The sequence below is a fragment of the Fragaria vesca genome, linkage group LG2 (genome assembly GCF_000184155.1).
Source record: "Fragaria vesca subsp. vesca linkage group LG2, FraVesHawaii_1.0, whole genome shotgun sequence".
NCBI classification, from domain to species: Eukaryota; Viridiplantae; Streptophyta; class Magnoliopsida; order Rosales; family Rosaceae; genus Fragaria; species Fragaria vesca.
The window spans coordinates 17,508,472-17,531,237 of NC_020492.1; the positions used below are offsets into that span (position 1 = coordinate 17,508,472).

General features: G+C 36.3%; 3 protein-coding genes and 1 non-coding gene across 14 annotated transcripts; 1 reads left to right on the forward strand and 3 right to left on the reverse strand.

The window, feature by feature from the left end:
• Positions 1–4,326: 4,326 nt before the first annotated feature.
• LOC101312507 lies at positions 4,327–6,857 on the reverse strand. Of its 10 annotated transcripts, none has more exons than XR_183996.1 (5): positions 6,728–6,789; positions 6,520–6,575; positions 6,253–6,393; positions 5,756–5,869; positions 4,327–4,574 (listed from the first exon to the last, which is right to left on the reverse strand). It is a non-coding gene; the product is annotated as an uncharacterized LOC101312507 (transcript). The 10 variants fall into 10 exon arrangements; XR_183998.1 differs by having other exon boundaries at positions 6,520–6,623; XR_183995.1 differs by having other exon boundaries at positions 6,520–6,626.
• A 3,568-nt stretch (positions 6,858–10,425) lies between these two features.
• Positions 10,426–11,899, forward strand: LOC101313665 (aquaporin PIP2-7-like). The gene is made up of 4 exons (XM_004290679.1): positions 10,426–10,797; positions 10,889–11,184; positions 11,281–11,421; positions 11,534–11,899. Exons 1-4 carry the CDS (start codon positions 10,509–10,511, stop codon positions 11,651–11,653), a joined length of 846 nt encoding a protein of 281 aa, XP_004290727.1. The 5' UTR covers positions 10,426–10,508; the 3' UTR covers positions 11,654–11,899.
• A 1,164-nt stretch (positions 11,900–13,063) lies between these two features.
• Positions 13,064–16,330, reverse strand: LOC101313947 (pre-mRNA-splicing factor syf2-like). The gene is made up of 6 exons (XM_004290680.1): positions 16,044–16,330; positions 15,585–15,753; positions 14,981–15,183; positions 14,629–14,869; positions 14,045–14,181; positions 13,064–13,957 (listed from the first exon to the last, which is right to left on the reverse strand). The coding sequence occupies exons 2-6, from the start codon at positions 15,706–15,708 to the stop codon at positions 13,730–13,732; spliced, it is 933 nt and encodes a 310-aa protein (XP_004290728.1). The 5' UTR covers positions 15,709–15,753; positions 16,044–16,330; the 3' UTR covers positions 13,064–13,729.
• Positions 16,331–17,347: 1,017 nt separating this feature from the next.
• On the reverse strand, positions 17,348–21,574 carry LOC101314427. 2 transcript variants are annotated; one of them, XM_004290682.1, is made up of 8 exons: positions 21,410–21,574; positions 20,796–20,950; positions 20,089–20,247; positions 19,334–19,486; positions 19,129–19,206; positions 18,788–18,937; positions 18,368–18,661; positions 17,348–18,157 (listed from the first exon to the last, which is right to left on the reverse strand). In XM_004290682.1, exons 2-8 carry the CDS (start codon positions 20,917–20,919, stop codon positions 17,745–17,747), a joined length of 1,371 nt encoding a protein of 456 aa, XP_004290730.1. In that variant the 5' UTR covers positions 20,920–20,950; positions 21,410–21,574; the 3' UTR covers positions 17,348–17,744. The 2 variants fall into 2 exon arrangements, with proteins under 2 accessions (XP_004290730.1, XP_004290729.1); XM_004290681.1 differs by lacking the exons at positions 20,796–20,950; positions 21,410–21,574 and having other exon boundaries at positions 17,348–18,661; positions 20,089–20,738.
• Between the last annotated feature and the right edge of the window lie 1,192 nt (positions 21,575–22,766).

Genomic DNA, 22,766 nt, shown 5'->3' on the forward strand with positions numbered 1-22,766 from the left:
TATATATATATATATATAAGAGCTAAAACAATTATCAAATATCGATCATGTGATATAAAATTTTGTATTATCCTAACGTGTTGAACGCATATACTTGCAAGATGCATAATATTTTTTACAAAATAACTAAATAAATATATATATTGATTATAGAAAAATATATTTATTAAAATAATTTATTATGAGGTATAAAATAGAGATCAAATTATTCAAAATAAAAAAACAGAGAAAAAATAACACGTACAAAAGAGAAAAACAAAAGTTAAAAAGATATATAGAATAGTTCATGATAAAACATTAACTTGCATGAAAAAAAAATCAAAAAATGAAGGTAGGGATAATGGATGTTCAAAAACAAAAGGTAAAAAAAAAAAAACCAAAGAATGAGAGGTGTATTGAGCGAATAAGAGGTAAAGTAAGTAATTAATTGATCGAAATATATGTCAATAAATAACTAAGGTCATGTTAGGAATTTGAAATGAGGTATAGTGAGAAAATGTTTATATTGAAAAGTAAAAGGGAGATGTAAAGAGAATGAGAAGTATATTGAGCAAATTTAGAGGTCCTAATAGCCGCACTCATCTCAGATTCACTTGTTATGCTCATCTCAATGTCAGCGGGTGCAAAAAGAACTTCCCCACAGTCCACATGTTATACCATATTTTGTACCACTAGTATATATTGCTCTCGCTCCAAAAGTTACCACAAAAATGGAATTCGAAGGACCTACGCCTGTAGAAAATCCTTGGGGAAGATGACATCGATCAACCTCAAATTTTTCAAAAGGTACTTTGTTCAGGGCTGCCAATAGGTTAACGAGACCGATAAAACTGAAATTGAACATTACTGTAAAAGTTGGTTTGGTTTTGGTAAATACCGAATAACGATAATATATATATTAGTTTTATGGGTCCGGATCAAGGGACACATAATTTACACAACTTTTTACACTTTTTATAAGCCCTTAGATTTTAAATATTTCAATGGTTAAGATTAATTGTATGAATGATGTCAACGTATCAAAAGATGATATGGTTTATGATGTGGCATCTTCTAATTTCACAAATTAAATGAAATTTTTCATTTTATAAACAGAAATTTTATAACAACAATTTAATAGAGTTGAACAAAAAAACTCGATCGAGAGATAGAAAAAACAAAACAAAAAAACAAAAAACCAAACCTATGAACAAGAATGCCCAGATGAATAACCACCCTCTCTATGAACAAGAATGCCCAGATGAACCGTATCTTTATCTCCACCTGTGATTAAGTTAGTTTAATCCATGAATTTGTTGGTATCAAAACTAGTTAATTTTGTGTCTCACTTACAGTGCATAAGAAAATTTTAGCCTTTATAGTTAGATCACTTCTAGAACTCTTGTCAACAAGAGGCTATGTTATGTTACGGAATATAAATGATGAACTTACTTGATCAAATCTTCTTGAACAAAAGCAAAACTCATCTCTTAATACTAAAGAAAATAGATACCTCCAGACCTCGTCGTAAGAAATTAAAGAGAAGTGAATGGAGGCTAGCATACGAAAATTAAGATTTTGGTGCGCGAGAATTGTAGAAGAAATCAGAAGTTTATTGAAAAAAGGGGACGAACACTACTAAGAGTTGCTTGAATAATTGTATAGATATAATTGGGTAAGGAAGAAAGAATGCAATCCACGCTTTTGATATATACTAGCTTGAAGAAGACGATAGAGATACAATATATGAGAGCTAGGGTTCTTTGTTTATTGTTTAAGTTTTTTTTTTTTTTTGGGGTTTTAATTGCATAGAATTGCATTTAGTTTCTTCATAAAAATACAAATTTAATCTAATCTAATTTTATTTTTGTTAGACGCCATATCATATGCCATTTCATCTTTTGATACGTTGACATCATTTATACAATTAATCTTAACCATTGAAATATTTAAAATCTAAGGGTTCATAAGAAGTGTAAAAAGTTGTGTAAAATTATGTGTTCCTTGAACCGGACCCTAGTTTTATATATTATACTTTTCATTGCATATACATTTATATTAAGGAATATAATACAAGAGTTTTTCATATATTATATATATATATATATTTATCATGAACATTATTACATATTCTCCAAGATTAAGCTATTGACATGGTTGAGAAAGAAGGCAGATACAACGCTTACATCATCTGAGGAATGGTAAGGTGTTAATATATAACATACATCAATTTTGTTCACAAATTGTAAAATAGGTCCTTAAAATAGTAATATTAGTTGTTAAAATTGTAATATGAGTCTTTAAAGTTGTAAAAAAAATTTAATTAACATTAGTCCTCAAGTGGTAATTAAAATGTATCCTTAAGTGATAATTGAGTCCTCAAAGTTGCATCAACTCTTTTTTTTTTTTTAATTACTTTAACAACTCATATAACCACTTTAAGGACAAATATTACTACGCTAAGGACTTAAGTGGTAACTAAGAATATTTACACCTTTAAAGACTAACATTACTACTTTGAATACTCATTTTACAACTTTAAGACAAAGTTGATGCATGTTTTGCATTAACACATTATAGAATTTTCCAAGTGCAACACTAGCTCTTATTTTATTGTACGTCTACCCATAACAGACTTGACTTTATCCTCCCCGTCTTCAGTAGTAGTACTGTGAAGCACTTGGGTTGCAACGTACTTCACTACCCACCAGTTGTGCAATCTCAAGGATACTATGAAGCACTCCCTTAAGCTTCTACAATCTCGGGCATCAATGCTTTGATTTAGCAGTCCTCATCATTTCACGGTTGCTAACGGCGATGACGACGACAATTTTAGCATGCATGGATGGTAGGTGTGGTAGATTAGTTGATGTTGTTGCATTTTCTTATTTGTTTGTATAACATTCGGTCCATAGATTAGCGAGTTGTTGGTTTTCTTTCACTTTTTCTAGTTTGATCAAGTAGAAGACTCGTGCTCTTTATTATTAGTTGTTTGTTCGGTCTCGCTTTTGCGGGTGTTGTAAATGAGCTTGTCCCTCGATTAATAAATTATTCATTTTTCTTAAAAAGAAAATTATTCATTGATAAATGAACAAAGAAAATATTTATTAAATTACTAATAATGTTAGCAACAACAAAGTTGACGATTTTTGGTCCAAATAATTAACCTTAATCTCTTTATGGATTGATGATGCATGGAACCATCAAACAAGCTAGCTAGAGAAGACGGCAATTGAAGATCGAATGTTTTGGTTTTTCATGCACAATTGCACAGTATATGTAGAAGAATCTCTCTCCTCCATCACAACGTACCCAATTCTCAATACACAATAACTAATTATTTTTCATTCAAGCTCAATTAAATTCTTTTAATTTTCTGTTTACAATAACATCCCAATTTACTTTACGAGCTGCAAATTTCTTGTTAACATCTCAGGATTATTTTGGTACAAACAATTCCCATCCCACCCCAGAAAGCTAGTAGTGTTCGTTCTGAACAGGATTGTTGACGATGAACAATAAGAATGTTGACAATGTGCAGGAGATCGAAAATGTTCTATACGCATCGATGGATGATACTAGTGATACAATCAGTCTAGTCCATTTTCCTGCTTGTTGTTTTGGAAAGGAATATATATCCTGGATGGATTAATATTTCCTAAACGTGGATGCAGCATATATATGCTTCCATCAATATCACATAATTAAATTAGAGCAATGTTGCATTGTAGAGGAAGATAAAGGAAACTTCCCGTAGCCCTCTGAGTGTGATTGCAGCATATATCCATAGATCGATTAATCAATCTGGAATTTATGGGTTATTTCTGAATGTGCTAGAAGAAGACTCAGTAGCACCTACTTAACCAATTAAGCAGCCCCACTTAAACAGGAAATTAACTCATTGTGCCACAATTTTGACTGTAATGAAAGACTCACAAAGATTAAGCATTAGTCTAATTTGTCTGTTTGCTTTGCCCATCCACTCTATACATTGATTTAAGTTGTTTCCTTCTTCTACCAAACATGAGAACCGAGTACAAATTAAAGAACGGCAACACTATACTAATCTCCTTAAAAGAAATGTTTTTTCTTTTTTGACAAGACTGATCTTCTATTGCTTTCAAGAAGAAATACTCAATTTCGTCATAAACTAGCAAGAGTCCCCGCGCGCTGCCGCGGTTTTTTTTTTTTCCTTTCTTTCTTCCGTTTGCAACTCGATTTTCAAATTCATTTCATTACTTGTATCCTTACTGAATCCTATCCAGAGCTCGTCTTATATTCAAAAAGTTTCATAATCTAAGTTCTAAGCAGCAAATGTAATAATCAGGCTTCTATATTTACATTTTTCAAGAAATTGTCCTGCTAACCAACCACTTTAATTTGTATATTGGATACAACAATAGTTAGTCTTAACAAAACATATTACATTTCCAATATAATTCAACAGTTTTACAATAGCTCTTCAGCACTTTTAAGTCTTCTATTGCTGAAGTTTTACAATAGCTCTTCTTCAAAGCTTTCGAGTCCTTTGTTGCTAAAGTTTTACAATAGCTCTTCAGAGCTTTCAAGTCCTCTGCTGTTGAGGTTGACTGTGACTGTAAAGCATGGCAACATAGGATTAAATAGCAAGTCACAACAAAATATAAACTAACAGAGACAAAAGAAAAGGAAAAAAAAGTCGGTGAAAATAGTTCCAAAGTATAGAGGTAGATTTGTGTTCGTTTTTACTCTCTTTTTTCAAGGAAGAAGTCAGGGGAAATGTCATATATAGCTACATATCATTGAGATCAACTAAGACAGAGCTAATAATCTCAATAAGAAAGCAATTAAGGAAGTTATGTTCAAGTTGTTGCCGGTAATGTAAAAATTGTTAATGTCGAATCAAGTGGGTGTTAAAAATATTTTGGTTGCCATAAGGCAGAGTTAAAAACTTAAATCGATTTGTTTTAGAATTCATGAAGACTTGAAAAATGTATCACCTATTAAAATTCTCTGACCTAGATGATGAAAATTAATGTTATTTTAAACCATCGTCCCCTACTATAATTTAGTGAAATATGTGGTGTCTACTCTAGCATTTTCATCAAAGCTAGCTAACTCTTCATCCATTTTACATAAGAAAGCAAAAGACCTAATGATGTCTGCTAAATTCTTCCATGAAATCTAAGGTTCATATTTTCTCAAAGAATGTAGTCCAGCAACACTAAGTCAATTTGGATCACATTACAAAACTGCCATTACATCCTACTAAGAGAAACAATTTGTAAAATAAACATTAAAACAACAAACCCATCAACGGTTCAAGATAAAGAACAAAGAATGGCAAGAAAACTGTGCCATTACAGGAAGATATCTATTAATAATCTATAAACTTCCTTCAAATTAAAACCAAACAAAAAGAACTCTAACTGATTGATTAGAAGGTCAATTATACGCAGAGACAAATATAGAAACTATAAACATAAGATAAGGACTACCAGTATATAGGATAATGAAACTAAATATATGAGATATTTTGAGTAATCGAATATTTGGCTTGGTGTAATGGAAGGTCTTTGAGAAGCTGAGCTCTGGTAATATTGAGTCTTGAGTGCTATTGATTTCAATTTGGGTGTATTTCTCAGTGGTGCATATGAACTATCCGTGTGATCTTCATTAGTTTGACTGCAATAATAACTTCAACTAAAACACAGTTTTTGATTAATGGAAGATGTTCTATTTGTGTTTAAATATCAACCATGTATCAAGTAAATTAAAGAGGGAAAACAAAACAAACCTATGAATCATACTTTCCAATTGTCCATCCACAATGGTGAATCCACCCACAATTCTATCTCCTAATAAGACATATATGTGCTGGTCTATCATCCGTGTAGATTCATAGATGAATCTGAAAGGGTATTAATTAATGAAATAATCAGATCATAAGTTATAAGTATTAAATCAAACTTGTTATACTGCAACTATAAAATTATAGGAGGATCATACTGGATAGTATCAAGCTTTATTGTTTTGCAAAACCCATGTTAACAGATCAAGAAACAAAATGCTTGCAATCTGTGAAATTGCCACAACATATCACGAATTTCGTAACAAAACTAAGATCAATAACAGAACTTTAAGGAATGTGGGTACACCTCCTTCATATCTGTAAGGATGAAATCCAAAGGACATGTATAAATATCAACCAACAGTCATTTCTTTTTTTCATCCTCAGCAACAACAGTTACCCGTTTGTGAGTTTTTAACCCTTTAGAGTGAAAAAGACAGTACCATTTTCATAAATGAGGCGATTGGAAAAAGCACAACCAGGGCTGCCACTATACCAACGAATCAAAAAGACCACTTTGCAGTCTCCTAAATCAATGAAGTAGTTATCTGTACGTGATCCATTATCCATCAACAGTCGTATACCTTACAAAGGTAAATATAATCGTGAGATGAAAACATAAAGCAACCAGGTGCCTAAATCTTATGAATCCAAAGAAAGTCATCTTACATTGTTCAAAAGAAGAAACTTTTTTACAAAATTACACTAACCCGGTGTAGAGCTTGAAAAGAAGTTCACCATCGAATCCCGAACGATAGTTGACAACCTATTAAGACAATGAAGATTCAATTTTAGAGAACCTTGACCACCACAACTGCTGGAAAAAATTGAACAAAAAAAAAAATTCAGTATCTAAAATTGCAGAAGAACAAAGAAGCTAGAAAAACCAAAAGAATAAGGGAGTGATTGGATACCCACCGAAGAATTTGGTGATGGAGCTGGAAGTGGAGGCAATGGAGGCAAAGACCCTACTCCGCCTCGAGGAAAGACCAAAAGGAAGCGAGACGTTGTATGTTTGAGACAAAGGCGTGAAATTCACGACTCGTGTAAGCAGCTCACGTCACCACACAACAACAATTAAGTAATACCTGGCAGGTGGTGGCAATCACGTAAATAAAAATAAAGTGGGGGAGAAGACCATAAATTTGCTCGGTCTTTAGCTACAGTAACCTAGCTTTAGTATATAATAAATAAATATACGGAAAATTCTAGTATATCTAACTTAAATTACACTACACAAACTATAATTTTAATAAAATACTAGATTGTCTAAATATGTATATAGTTCACTCTTACGTAACAACACATTACTTCGGAACTCTTATATACTAGCAACTACATAGCCCAATTTTAAGGCAATATTACTTAGATTTTAAGTTAGTCGTTCTTCAATTTTGTGGGATACGTACCAGCTAGCTAGCATTTTTTACTCCGACCTCCAATCCACAAACTTATCATGTGAATAATTTATTATAAAATAACAAGTTTCACCAATTCAGTGAAAGTCATACTTCTACATAAAGTGGGTGTGGTGAATTGATTGATATTGTTGCACTTATGTATTATGTTGTTAGACATTCAGTTCTTAGTTTAGCAAGTTGTTGGTCTTTTCTCACTTTTTTTAGTTTGTACGAGTTGGAGACTCGTACTATTTGTTATTTGTAGTTTTCTCGACCTCGTGCATGCATGACTTATTGCCCTTTGATTATTGAATTATTCATTTCTCACCCAAAAAAAAGAAAAAAAAGATGCATGTTCTTAAAGACCAACGCATTTCGATCTCTTTCAACTTTATGAACCAACAAGCTCAGGAAGCCATCACTGCTCCCTGCCATGGATGACATGCACAAACTTCTTCAAATTATAGTCAACACATATCATTCTTCTGCCATTTACGCAACTGTTTTTCTTAGTATTTCTCACATTTTTTGCTTTAATCGATCAGGTATCTGTTTTTATGACTAGTGAAAAGGTTAGGGCACCAATTCTTGTGTCCCATCCAGACCATACAAATATAGATACATCCAAACCTCGAATGCCCATGATTCCATGAACACTTTACCTTTTTCTTTTTTTTGCTAAAGTAAATTAAGCAATGAAGTAATACAAAAACAGTTTCAAGTGATCTGAAATACATACTCTATAGATTTATGTTTATATTGTAAAAGTGGTTGCTTTCATGAAAAAAAATTGTCTCTTTCAATAAGTTTTTTGGAAATGCATGTCTTGATAAGTTAATAGTGCTAGCTTATTCCAATAGTTCTAAAAAGGAACAAGTTTTGATTCGAAACCGTGGGCAAGCTTCATTAACAAAATACGAAGAAGTGTCTATCCAAAAAAATAAAAAATACAAAGAAGTGTCAAATCAAATTGATATGGAAATTTGTTAGATGATCAGCTCGTTTGAAACACGCCATATGTTTATGGCAGCGGAATCAGAAGATGATGGAAAGTTTGTGCATGGGGATGATGATAAGAACGTGTGGACAATTTCGTCAATTGGAAGCAAGAATCAAAACTTGTGCTTGCCATTTCTTAATCAAATGGAAATTAAAGGGCATCGAAATTATACATTTCTTTGTCTATTAATTCTATTGGGTACTTATCCTTCTCAATTACTAGCTTAGTTTTATAACGAAACATCTGGGTCCTCGCAGGCCGCAGCTTCACTCTATACTCTATAGCCACAAAAATCAAAATATTTATAATTATGACCGTTGGGATTTCCTGGAGAAAGAAGAACGCTCTGGAAGCATCTAGTCCTTTTTTTGACTTCCTCTATAGGACACGTGTCGAATTTCAAGCGATCTAATTATTGTCATTTTATCCCCCTTTTTCTTTAGAGGAAATTCCTTTTCTTTTTTGTGCGATTAAAATTGTGCATTAAAGTAGTATTCCAATATTTTCAAAGGATGCTGAAAATTGGTTTCACTTTTCACAACCCTAGAAGAGTTGCTAATGTGGTAGGTTCATTCCACCCTATAGTTGTTTAGTTGCTACTGCAACTGGGGCAATGGCCTTAATTTTCACAAAATATTGAATGAAATTAGAATGTGTGAAATTTTTTAGTTTTGAACAACATTATAAACTTGCAAACACATATGACTTTTTACAATATAAAATTTTTGCTTCACCAATTACCGGTTAAAAAAATGAATCTATTAAAATTTAAACTTGCAAAGAACAACTAATCGTTTAGTTCCGAAATAATATTCACATTACAACGCCAAATAATGATGTGCTATGGCCACACACTCGAGAACTATTTGTTCAACCATTTAAGATAAATAGTGCAATAGTTCTTATCGATCAAGACCATTGAAGTCACTCCCTCTATAATTTAGGTGAAGGAGCATGGTTTATGATGCTGGTGAGTGCAGGGGAATCGGGCTCTCTATCTAAATAGTACCGTTGATAATAGATAAGGACAAACCAATGAATGAAAGCCAGGCTAAAAAGCATCTTGGACTCCAGGACTGCGATTTTATCAAAATAAAATAAATAAAAATTTCACACAAGGGACACAATTTTAGTTTAAATAATTTCAAAAAGAATTTATGTCTAGCCCCCCCAGCTCAAATAGTCTGTGATATATACAACCACATGACATGGGGATTGTCTTTGAGTCATACCCACATGGAGGCCATGGGGGTCGGTTTTTCAGCTCCATTTTAACTAACTAATCACGTTTTATGTTTGTTTTGGTATACATTATCTTCGAAATGTTTGTTAAGAGTACAACTTTGTTATGTTAAATTAGTGTTATTTTAATTAGTGCCTTAGAAGAAACCCAAGAGCAACTCTAGGGAAGGAGTATAACGCGTAACAAGTGAAAGGAGACTCTAAAATCCTTATTGATAGCACTAATGAAGTTTTCCAAGTTCCATGGTGAATTAAGACTATTGTTCAAGACATTCAGACGTTAGCAGCCAAATCCAAGCTATATCTTTTTCTCATGTACAACCAGCACAAGTCTGGCATAAGTCTCTTCCGCTGTCTTCTGGCCGAACTTTCATTTTTGACTGTCTGGTTGTAAGATGTCGTAATCGTAGTCGTTTCGTTTTGTAATTATTTTTTTCTTTGAGAAAAAAAAAAAAAAAAAAAACTCTAGTGAGGAGTGTCAAATGAAACCCAAATGTGGATCATACTTATGACACTGTTATAGTGTGGATGAGTTCTATTACTTCCATTGATGTTATGAGGTTTATGGTTCAGGGTTAAGGATGCACTTGATTGTTGACATTCAAATAACATCTCTTTTTTTTCTCTTTTTTTTTTTCGGAGAATGACAATAACATCTCTCTTGGTCACACGCCTTTCATCAAAACAAATTTATGTACACAAATTGCCAATTCTAAACCCCCACAGGGTGTTCTCGAGAGATAGGGACAAGATATAACCGTTGAAGAAGAGGGTTTAATTGGATGCCAGCCTCACCCTTTCTTTCTAGGGCTCTCTCCCACACAGAAAGAAAGAGATGATTAGCCCTCACATGGCCGAGCTGTAACCCTAGGGCGGCCCCCACCACCCAGACATTCCCACTTTCCCGAATTACCCCCGCCTTATCCACTCTTTTAAAACCAACAAACCCACCACACCCCTTCCTCACTCTCACACGCTCATTTCCCCACACCAAAACCAGAGCCAGAGCTAACCCTACTCTCTCTCTCTCTCTCTCTCTCTTCCCAGTGTTGAAACAATGTCGAAGGAAGTCAGCGAGGAGGCGCAGGCCCACCACCACGGCAAGGACTACGTCGACCCACCGCCGGCGCCGCTCTTCGACACCGACGAGCTCAAGCGCTGGTCCTTCTACAGGGCCCTCATCGCCGAGTTCGTCGCCACTCTCCTCTTCCTCTACATCACTGTCGCCACCGTCATCGGCCACAAGCACCAGACCGGCCCTTGCGACGGCGTCGGCCTTCTCGGCATCGCCTGGGCCTTCGGTGGCATGATCTTTGTCCTGGTTTACTGCACCGCCGGTATTTCCGGTAAGCAAAACAACACGACCCAAACCCATGTTGTTTATGTGGTTGATAACTAGAGCTTTAGTTTCTTACTGTTGTGGTTTCTGTGTTTCAGGTGGTCACATTAACCCGGCGGTGACTTTCGGGCTGTTCTTGGCTCGTAAGGTTTCTCTCATCCGGGCCGTGTCTTACATGATCGCCCAGTGCTTGGGAGCCATCGCTGGAGTTGCGCTGGTCAAGGCCTTCCAGAGTCACTACTTCACCACCCTCGGCGGCGGCACCAACTCTGTCGCTGACGGTTACAGCAAGGGCACTGCTCTCGGCGCTGAGATTATCGGCACCTTTGTGCTTGTCTACACCGTCTTCTCTGCCACCGACCCCAAGAGGAGCGCGCGTGACTCTCACGTGCCTGTGAGTAGCTTCTTACACACTCACTCTGGGAGTTTCTAGTCTTTGGTTTTCTTCTTGTTGGGTTTTTGTTGATGATGTATGGGTTTATGTGCGCAGGTGTTGGCTCCATTGCCTATTGGGTTTGCTGTGTTCATTGTGCACTTGGCTACCATCCCTATCACCGGAACTGGAATCAACCCTGCTCGGAGCTTCGGCGCTGCCGTCATCTACAACAACGAGAAAGTCTGGGATGAACATGTAAGACCACAAAACTCACCACCTTGCATGGGTTTTATCTGTGGAGTGTGATTATTTGAAGTTTTGAATTATGTGTTTTTGACTGATGGGTAATTTTGTGATGTGGGTGCAGTGGATCTTCTGGGTCGGACCCTTTATCGGAGCTCTTGCCGCCGCAGCATACCACCAGTACATTCTGAGAGCCGCCGCCATCAAAGCTTTGGGATCATTCCGGAGCAACCCCTCCAACTAAGTGAGAAAAAGCTAGCAGAGGCAAGAAGGAAAACAAGATCTACCACATCTTATATTTTGGTTCTATTTAATTTGTTAGTTTGTTGATGATGGATGTGTGTTTATGAGAGGAATGTTGATGATGGTGATATTTGTCTTTTGGATTTTTAAGATTGATTATGTAGCCCAGCGGATGTGCATTATTGTCAATGAGTAGTGGTGTTTTGCCATCTTTCCTCTAAATCACATTGTGCTCCATTTCTCTGCCTCTTGCTCATAATTTTTTTTACAATTAGCTTCAATTTCAGTCTTACATAGTTCCCCATGGAAAATCCAAACAAGCATTTCCTTGTTAAAATCACAAAGCATTGCACAAGCCAAAGACCAAAGTTTGGTTTATTATCCTTGAATGATTTCACAGGCCAAGTTTTGAACTAGGACTTTTCTTGTGGAATTCTGGAGAAGCTTGTACAATATATGAGCTGGCATTGGTTGTTGGTTGTGAGAATGAAGATGATGGTCTTGGATTCCAAATTGGGGTCATCGCCACGTGTCATTGGAAGAGAGAGCCTAGAAGATGGTAGATGCCTCGAACAAGGCACACATATTTGGGGCCGGCAGAGATTTTCATGGGCCGGGTACCCGCTTTATAGTTAAGGTATGAAATGACAGGTCAAGGTTTTGGAGCAGAGCCAGTCCGTCCACCCAATGAGACTAAACCTGTAGCAGTAAGCACATGGGTGTGAGGTTAAAGTTAGAAATTACTGAAATTATTGTTTTTACAGTTGTGACCCGTCTTTTCACGAGGTCAATGCAGTTACCCAGACAGGTACATGGGTCTGGGCAACAGTAAAAAAAGAAAAGAAAAAAAAGCTGAAGCTCAAAACTGCTGGTCCATCCATGGTGGTCCTAGCTCCTTCCTCAGTCCTGCCTGCTACGCTGGCAGTTCTTTTTCATCACGAGGGTGCTCTGCCAGAGATGCACACTATTCAATCATGATGCTTCTGAAAACGCTTCGATAATTTTTGGCCAGAAAAAACAATAAGAAAAAAAAATTAATTTTTAAGAAAAAAAATATGTTGAACCACATATATGTTGAATTGTTGTTGATAGATAATCTCTCACGGCTCGTTGAAATCAATGTAATTGCAGAACATGATAAGAGTTTTTCATTAGGAAACATGGCAAGTCTATAGATCATGAGCTTCTGTTTGTTATTTTTCTTTGAGAAATTGGCATGAAGCTAATTTTACATGCATTCCTGACTTCTAGCATGAAGCTAATTTTCTTACGGATGCAACTGTTCATCTTGGCCACTCTACTAATTATTAACAGTTGGTTAAAAGAATTTCCCTCTCGTTAATTTGTACTATAAGTACGTCTAATTAAAACCACAAAGCCATGGTAATTATATACGACTCTGATGACAACACAATCCACAATTTACATGACCGTCTGGTGACTGAAATCTGGGAGGTACCATTCAACAACCAATTATTATACCCTCTTGCACGAGTAGTTGAAAGAAACGAAAAGAAAATCGGGAATTGAGACAATGAAAGAAGAAATATTGAAGCTGAGTAAAAAAATCATTCATTCAGATGAAAAGAATAGTAACAGATGATTTACTGTCCAAACATGTGTCTCGGCTGGTAACATTAACTGTTAGCTTAACAACCATTTTTAGTAGTATGCTGCAAAGTTGTGAATGACAGGCAAAGTTAACAAGGCCGTTAAAAAGAGATTCTCAACGATAAAAGCATTGCAAATCATGAAAGATAAAGCTAAAGTGTTTCATGGCTGATGGCTCTCCATGGTCATTATGCCCTTCACCCTACACAATTATACACAGTAAAGTTTCTCTCAAGCCAGAACTTTCTTTTCACGTCAATGAAACCAGATACAACAGAGGAAACTATGTTAAACAGCTAAAGATTGTTAAAGACACTTAGAAGTTGGTATCAAGACCTGAATAAAGGAAACACTTCACATGATATTCAAACATGTATTATTACAATTTAGCTTCAAATCTGGCGGCAGTAAGTTGAGGGAATAGTACCCACAAAAACATCATAACACATGCATGACGCAGTTTACCTTAGTCAGGCAGAGCAGTTCCACGCTCAAGATTGTTCTTGATTTCCAATGTGTATTTGCCAAAGGCTCGCTCAATCTTCTTGTTAAAATGCTCATTTCGGTCATTGATTGAATCAATATCCTTCTCATCGTGGAACCTCCTCCTCCTGCTAAATTTCTTTTTCTTCTCTTCCTGGTCCTTTAGTTCCTTCACCATCTTGTCAATCTTATCCTCCGAGATCTTTGGCGCCTGCACCATAAAACATAAAATTCAGGGCTTAGTATCAGTTCTAACTAGACTACCTGGAATCATCATTTTTCATCAATAGAAAAATACCTTCCCATATTGAAGGCTGGAAGCTTCACGGTAGAACTCCGGATCTTCTTCTTTCATCTTATTGTATTCTTCCAGGTCAACCTCGATATTTTTTGTTCGCTTTTTGTATGCATCGTACAATGTTTTCTGATTAAAAACTGTTCAAACAGCATGTTAGCTTACTTCCTGATATATGAAACTACAAGAACAAGTGAATAATAAGAATGATGTTCTAATGTACCATATACTATGTGCCCTACAATTTCAAGGAGAGCTTCCAGTGTGTGCATGAATGGATGACATGTATACATAGCTGACTGAACTAAGGACATGTGGCATAGTAACCACCATATTATGTAACACAACTTCAGCTGTGTTCTAGGACTCTTTTTAATCTAGACAACTACCCATCTACAGAACTAAGTTATTTGATTTCTCCCATATTCTAAAATTATATTCTTTTAAAAAAATTATGTATGGAACAATGGAATGATAATCATGTGTGTACAGTCATTAACAATTATCTCAAAGAGACCAGATTAAACTAAAACAAAATTAAATAAAACAAATAATGATTAATGAGCAGCATATGTCCTGGAGCATACCATCCCAGCCATATGGGGCAGGATCCTTTTCCCATTTCTTGTACTTTGCCTCTGCCATCTCTTGTGTATCTAGCATGTAAGCGCTTTTCATATCCAAACCGTTTGCATCTAGAAGTTTCCCAATTCTTTTTTTCCTCTCTTCAAGCCATTTTTGTTTAGAAATACCCCTTGACTCTTGTGGAGGTTCCATTCTTTTCTTTTCAGCTGCAATATCTGTCTGATTTGCTTTTCTAGCCTTATTCTGCCAAAAAAAAAAACAGAGTAAGTCCAAAGAAAGTAAACGGAGTAGCTAAATAATCCAAGCAACTCTGTGACAATTAAGTCTATGTGCCATAATGTTATATAACCATACCATCTTCATCCTTAGCTCCCACAACCTTTTCTTCCTTCCTGTGAACTTGGTGAAGTCTCCTTCCATATTCTCCTCCTCCTCAACGGGAAATTCATCACCATCACCAGCATGTTCATCAGTCTCTGATGGTCTATCTAGATCTTCCACTTGCTGAGCAGCCTCTACTTTTGATTTGCCACTACCCCCACTAACTTGTACAGATTCTGATGTAGGTGAGAAGAAACAGTTCAGGTATAGAAACACAGATTACAGGGAATAACAATAATTTATTAAAGGTTCCGCAACATAGAAAACGACAGAATTTGCTCTTAACTAATTTAGCAGCATGCATACTTTTAATACAAAGGGTAGAGTTGAAGAAAAAAGATGAAGACATCATATCAAAGGAGCAACATATAAAACAAACAAAGAAAATAATACATTCATAACACTCCCTAATAACAACTGAAGTTGCAATAATCAATAAAATCCATAACCCCTGAAGTTCCATTCAACTTCTAATCAAAGCAGCTTCCGTAAATCACAACACGAAAAACTTATATACGACATACTACACAAGCATGATACAGTTCATAAACCAACAAAAGTGCCTCAAGAAAAGTACCTGACTGAGACTGATCCATCCGAGCTTTAGTTTCAGCAATAACTTTGAAGCAATACTCGCTGCATTCATGGTAGGGATTGGATGCATTCCGGCAATCCGGGTGCACTCTTCCTTCATCAGACATGATTTCGGTCCTTTCACCTCTTTCTATATCTTTGCACTAGCAATCCTGAAACAAATAATCCACCCATTAAAACCCAACTTCCAATTCCACCCTACCAATCACAAAAGGGGCTCTCCACATTAATTTTGAAAACCCAGCTTCTCTTACTTACACAGCCCTAAATCTATAGTATTACTATTCAAAATTCCAAGTTCAGAATTGAAAAATCGAAGATACGAAAGCGGCGTGAACGACGAAATATTGGGGATTTCTGTGACCTAATTAGCGAAAATTGACGGAAAGCAGTATCAAATTTGGGGGTAGAAATTAAAGAAAGAAGGTGAAGATTAACGAACCTGGGGGATGATATGGTTGGATCGGCGTGGGCAGTGGGTTAGGGTTTAATAGGGGATTTAGGGAATAAGAGGAGGAGGAATAAAGTTGGCTTGGAAGTGAAGCGCGAATAATTTTGCAGGGACGATGTAGATTTGAAGATACCGACGGAAGATACTGATGGAAAGTTGTGATTTCTATTTATTGTATTTGGGTCCGAAATATGTATGATTTTCTAGCTGAGGCCCATTCCAGACTTCAAGTCGGAGCATGTTTACTAACCTGCAATGAAATTGAGAGTGACAGAATTAATTTCGGGATGAGTGAATTCCGGTGTTTACTGACATATCAAGATATTGGAATAGATGTGGGTCCCACTTGTTTCCTTGATTCCTTATGAGAGAGAGAGAGCGCGCGGGAGGGGGGGGGGGTGCGAAGATGGGTATCAGAATCAATCTTGTGGAATCAAGTTTTTCTCCCCAAAATATCCTCAAATAATTATAATATTTTTAAATTACCAACCCTAGATATATATTGTATTGTTACCATCAGATAACAACAACGACAACAAAGAAGACGGGCGACTCCGAGGTTAGCGCAATAATATATTGTACTGTTACCATCCAAAATATATCATCTTAGAATATTTACATCTTCGAAGAAATGAACAATAAATTGCAAACATTTTAGCTTCCTTTCTTATAGGGGTATTTTAGTAATCAAACTAGTTTTAATTCCGATTTCATTTGGTAAATAAACAACATCAATCATAATTAGTTTCATTCATGTTTTGATTTCTTATGGTAAGTAAACAGTAGAATGAAATAATATATTCCCATACCAATTCTCGTTGATACCGATTCATGATAAGTTTCATTCCAAGTCAGTAAATGTTCCCTCACAGTTTCAATGAATAACATAACGACTCCTATTAGATTTGCTCCAATCAAAGCTCCGAATCAACGCCGGTCAAAACGTTTTAGCGAAGCTCAGATAAAAGATCCCACAGAAAAGGGACAACTAACATACTACTTATAATGGATCATACTCAATTGTATCGAGGTTTTTTGTGATTAAACCTTTAAAATGATTAAGTTTGAGTATCGGTACAGTAATAATCCACAAACCACGCTGTTCAAGTCTTTAGAAGTTTAGAGGATATAACGGGTAGTCCACTCTAAAAATAATAACAGATGAGGAGATTATCACCATCAACCCTCGGAGGTTTGTTTCCCACATACCGGATTATCAATAGCAGCTATCGCAGGAGGCTGACATATTATGCAAGTACGGAGTCAAAAGTGCAAGTAGAAGCAGTTAAACTTTTATTAGTGAAGCACAGAGAATAATCATATACTAACATGCACAAAATGTACAAGACAGTCGCACCACTGTAGTGTAATGAAAAAAATGTGAACATAGAAAATGAAGCAAAATGAGGTCTGATCAAGTAAACAGGTTCTCAAGTTTGCTCTAAATAATAGTACAAGATGAGGGAATAGCAGCCTTCTTCTAGCTCCTTTGTGTTCAATACAATGGAAGCGAAAAAACTTACAGAAGAACTTAACATGACTAGTAAGTACCACACAGTGAAATGGACAGTCGACCTAACTTCAAAGGCTACTAGTATAGGAGGATGTTATGGGCTAGTTTCACCCTTTACAACATTTATATAGGACTTCTATCTATAACTGATTACAGGCTCACCAGCTTTTGCAGTCGCCTCACAAGACCTTGTCCAACAATGGTTTGCTTTGAAGATTTTCGGCCTTGGACTTCATTTTACTAACAGCCTCACTCAAACTGGATGATTTGAGCTCAAGCTCCCTCAGATGGGCTCTGGTTACAGAAACTTGCTTCTTGGCATCAGCAACCTCCTTTTCTTTTACAGCCAAAGCCTCCATTTGGGATTCTAATTCTTTCCTTGCTGATTCGATGTCACGATCACAGTTGGCCTTAGCTACTTCGAAAGCTCGATGCTGACTCATGATATCAATGGATTCTGCGCATTCATTGAGCATGAGACGAAGCCAAGCAACATCCATTCCTGAAGATTCTACATCCTTGAGCATAGCCAACATTTCTTTGACTTTTGATCTTGTCAGCTGCTTCACTGAAGTGCGTTTCAACTCTTGAACTACATAACAGACACACTCAAGGTAATAAGAGCGAATGACAATTGATTCCAGTTGACAGCTTGCTGCTATATCACCGTACTTGTCAAAGACTGACTGTAGAATTGAAGATAAGCTTCCTTTCACACGGTACTTTCCCACGGAAACGCTGGCATCAGAACTAATAGATAGTGCATCGTCATCATCACTCTCTTCAAAAACATGGGGTGTACCTGAGAAACTGAAGCTTCTATTTTCAGGTGGTGAGTCAGTGGCACCTTCCACACCATTGTGCATGGGGAGAGACAGAGAGGGGGTCATTTTGATAATTCCAGATGTAGGCACTACCCCAGATGACTGGATTTGCTTGTTCAAAGTAGGATCTTTTACTTCAGCAAGTGGTCCAGAATAAGACTTATAGTCACCATTCTCTAATTTCACAGCAGGTACATTCTCAAGCTCTTCTTGAGGTTTTGGTTCAGATCCCTGCTTTTTGCGGCCGAATATGAGATCATCAAGGGTGGAGCCTGAAATTAAATTTGACCATAAATTACACAAATTAAACATGTATGTTCAGCTCTATGTGCATGGAGATGGAAGAGGGTTGAAGAGACAATCCACAACCTGTCAGCTGGAAGAAGACTTATACTCACCATTCCCTATGTTCACAATCTCATTAGATGGAGACAAGGGAGGACCAGAAGGATTGACAGCACCTTGACCGGATCCATTAACAAGCTCTTGGGGCTTTGGCTGGGTTGCTGGCTTTCTTCTGCCAAATATAGGATCATCAAGGGCAGAGCCTGCAATTCAAATTACCACAATTGTGAGGAAGAAGCATGATTACATCTGGATACCCTCCATATATGCACAATAGTGCAGGAGGAAGACGAATGTATAGATAGATCCACAATCTATCAGTAGGCAGAAAATGTAAGTCCACCATTCTCTATTTTCAGATTTTCTGGAAATGATGAAGGATAAACAGCTTTACCATTCTCATGTTCTTCAACAGGCCTTGGTTGGGAGACTGGCTTTCTTTTTCCAAATATAGGATCATCAAGGACAGACCCTGAGGGAAAAAATACCATAAATTAGGAAAAAGAAGCATTGTTATCTCTGCATCTATGCGTATACAAGTATGCAAAATGGACAATGAGAGAAAAAAAAATCTCAGGTGGAAGAAGATTTATGCTCACCATTCTCTACTTTCACCTTGTCCGTAGATGGAGATGATTGAGCATCATAAGGATAAACTACACTTCGGTCAGATACGTTGTCATGATCTTGCGGAGTCTTTGGTCGGGATCTCTCTTTTCGTCCACCCAAAATAGGAACATTAAGTATGGAGCCTGCAATTTAAATAGCAATTTGTAAAAAAAGTAGGAATTATAAAAATCGATACAATCTATATGCAAGTGTGAAAGTGGAATGTTTAAAAAAATCCACAATCTCTTTATCAGTTTATTGGCTTCTCTTCCCTGGAACTCTGTTGCATCATGTGCCAATGAAAGAAAGAATATTTTCTATCCAGAACCACAGCCATTTCTTGGCATTAAAGAAACTAAACTCGGTTTCTGGTACCAACGACTAGAATTCAGTGTGCCCTTGGACTTGGTGGGTAGTGCTGCACGTTTCTGGTACAAATATAGGGCCATTACGTGAAAGACGAAATGAAGTCATGGTTACTTAACCATATCTTATTTGGGAAGAAATTCATTTTAATTGTTCTCTAGACGGCGCAAATTTCAAACTTGGAATACAGCTCCAGACAAGGGTTTTCAAGTATATTCAATTAGAGGTAAATGGTGTTCGTTCATTCTTTAAAATCCTTCATCTCTGTAGGAACCACTTGTTTTTCTATGTCGTATATCCGTTACTGGAGTTTACAGGAAAATGGATAAGATTTAGCTCAGCCTACTAAGAATTACCACACATAAAAGTGAAGAAAAACCTGATTCTTTTATATCCCCACGAGCTTCAGCACCAGCAGTTCTTTTTGGAAAAGATTGACCAGATTGATGGTAAGGATTAGATGCCCTAGTTGCATCCACTCTTCTATCTCCAGCCATCTTTTTGTTGAACTCACCATCTTTTATATCACCGCCATTATCTTTAAAAGAAAACAAAAGAACCTAAAATTTCCGACCTATAATCTCAAATTGTTAAACGAGAAAACCCCTTTGAAAAAAAAACTCTCCAATCTAAAATTGACAAAGACGAACACTGTTTAAACCAACAATTAACTATAATTTATAACCCTATTATTTCTGTATTCATATCAATCAAGATTTAGCACATATGTTAAAAAAAGTAAAAAACTCTCCAACAAAACAGAGTTATTGACTGAATAATAAATATCAAAAACATATGAAGTGCATTCCACCGAGGAAAATACAACTATGCATGTTGTAAATAACCCAGTCAGAATCCAGATTAAAAATAAAGTGCGGAAGCATTTTAAATTTGAAACTAAATAATGCATGCATATGTAAACTTTAATAAGATAAAGTTGCTCAAATAGTTCCTGAACCTAAATAAGAACATGGGGCAGTCTGGTAATGAGTTTTAGGTAGGGATTTAATAAAAGAGGGGAAAAAAAAGTGGGTGGGGGAAGACAAACAGAAAAAGTTAAAATCAGATAACGAATCAAACAGTAACCTGTTTTCTTCTTGTTCTTCCGGCCTTTCCCTTCTGCAATCTTTCTCAGGCAATTTTCAGTGCATTCATGGTATGGATTCGCAACATTTACGCAATCAGGGTGCACTTTTCCTATCAAAGCCATCTCTTTCTCTCAATTGAATTCACCAACAACCCTGCAAATAAGAAATCCAATTTATAAGCAATTTGGAAAACCAATTTTTCACATAATTGTCTTCAGAACCTCTAGAATTTTGCCTCAAGTTATCAATCAAGAACAGCAAATTACACTCAAATGGATTAAAGACAACAACTTTCACCATCGGGCAATCACGCAAAGGAAAACCAATTCAACCAGTTGGCTGAGGTGGGCTTTTCACAATAATAAAACTTATACCATAAGTCATGACAGAGATTCAAGTCTCCACCTTTCATCATCAAACAAACAGAGTACAACAACCAAGACATGCAGAGAGTTTGATAAGCCAAAAGTCTGAAACTTTCTCATCACCCACCACAAACTCAATCATGGGTTTCAAGAACTCAACAAAACCCAACAAGTTTCACAAACAAAACCAACAAAAAAAAGGGTCAGAGCAGACGAGATGACATCCAAAAGGAATTGGGTTTGTTACCTGGTAGGCGATTATGCAATCCAAAAATGCAAAATGGTGAGGCCAAAGTGATATAAGTTGGTTTGAGGGAGGAGCAGTCTAGATTTGACTATGGGACGAGTTTGTGGTGTGTGAGGAATTATTAATAGAGAAAAGGAGTAAAGCAGTCTTCAGCTTTTACAATGTGAAATGTGAGCCTACAACAAAGACAAGGCGTTATAGGTGTGCCAGTGCTCCTTTTGGCTGTTGCTGACGTTCTTGATGACGACGCCAGCACTCCCCCCACTAATTAGCTTACAAGACGAATCATTACATTAGAATAGATTAGCAATTAGGTGTTCATCAATATGAAATATTATTAAGGTGGGGGGAGATGTTCATCTTGTTTGGAATTACGTATGCTTCAACAATTAGGTGTTCACCTTACATGCAAATTCAAACAGAAAAGGTTCACCGTTCACCTACATCTTGTATGGAATTGTGATGTATGGAATATTAGAAGATCCATATTGGAATTGTCACATCCCCATATATGGATGTGTCAAGTTCTCGACTTTCTTATTAGATTGAGTTTTTACTCCAAAATTTGAGGAATTACCTCTATGGTCAGTTTCTTAACATAGTCCTATTTGTTTATTTGACGGGAGCAAATAGACCAAAGAATTATGGAGAACTTTAGAGTTCCGTAGTTCTTAAGTTTTTGTAAATGTCATTCATTTTCCATGATTCCACACATGGAAGGGCTTGGCAGCCAAACTGTTTGTTACAAGTGGCATTAGAAAATTTCATATTTTCCGTGAAATTTAACACCTGTGAAATTATACTTGACTTGTATAAAGTAGAACAGTATATTTAAAACAAATTAAACATAAACAATTAGGTGTTACAGTTAAATCCATTGCAAATGTTGAAGTTTGGTACGAATTGATGTGAAGAAGAAGTTAAAAGTTCCTTGATTCATATAGACCGTTAAAGTTGACTGAATTGTGAGGTATTGGTTTCAGGGTTTCAAAGATGAGGAAATCTACATGTTCTAGAAACTGAAATTTAGTCAACATTTTCCCACAATATCTCCTCCATCTGTTTCCATGAAGTCCTTGGAAATGAATGATCTTGTGGTTATGAAAAGTCTTACATTCCTAACTTGCGCTTTACTCTATGAAGCTCTAAGCTAACTATAAATGACTAGAGTATGGACCTCTGTAATGGATTGGGTGAGGAAAATATTAAGTAGGTTGCAGTTGAGTTTTGTTAATCAATCATAGTTAGTAATAGTTACTGATATGGTAACAGCTGATTTTATTTTATGCTGCTGATATTAATCATAATAGTTACTGAAACATAAATGAAACCAGTTGCCATACCAGAGTAACTATTA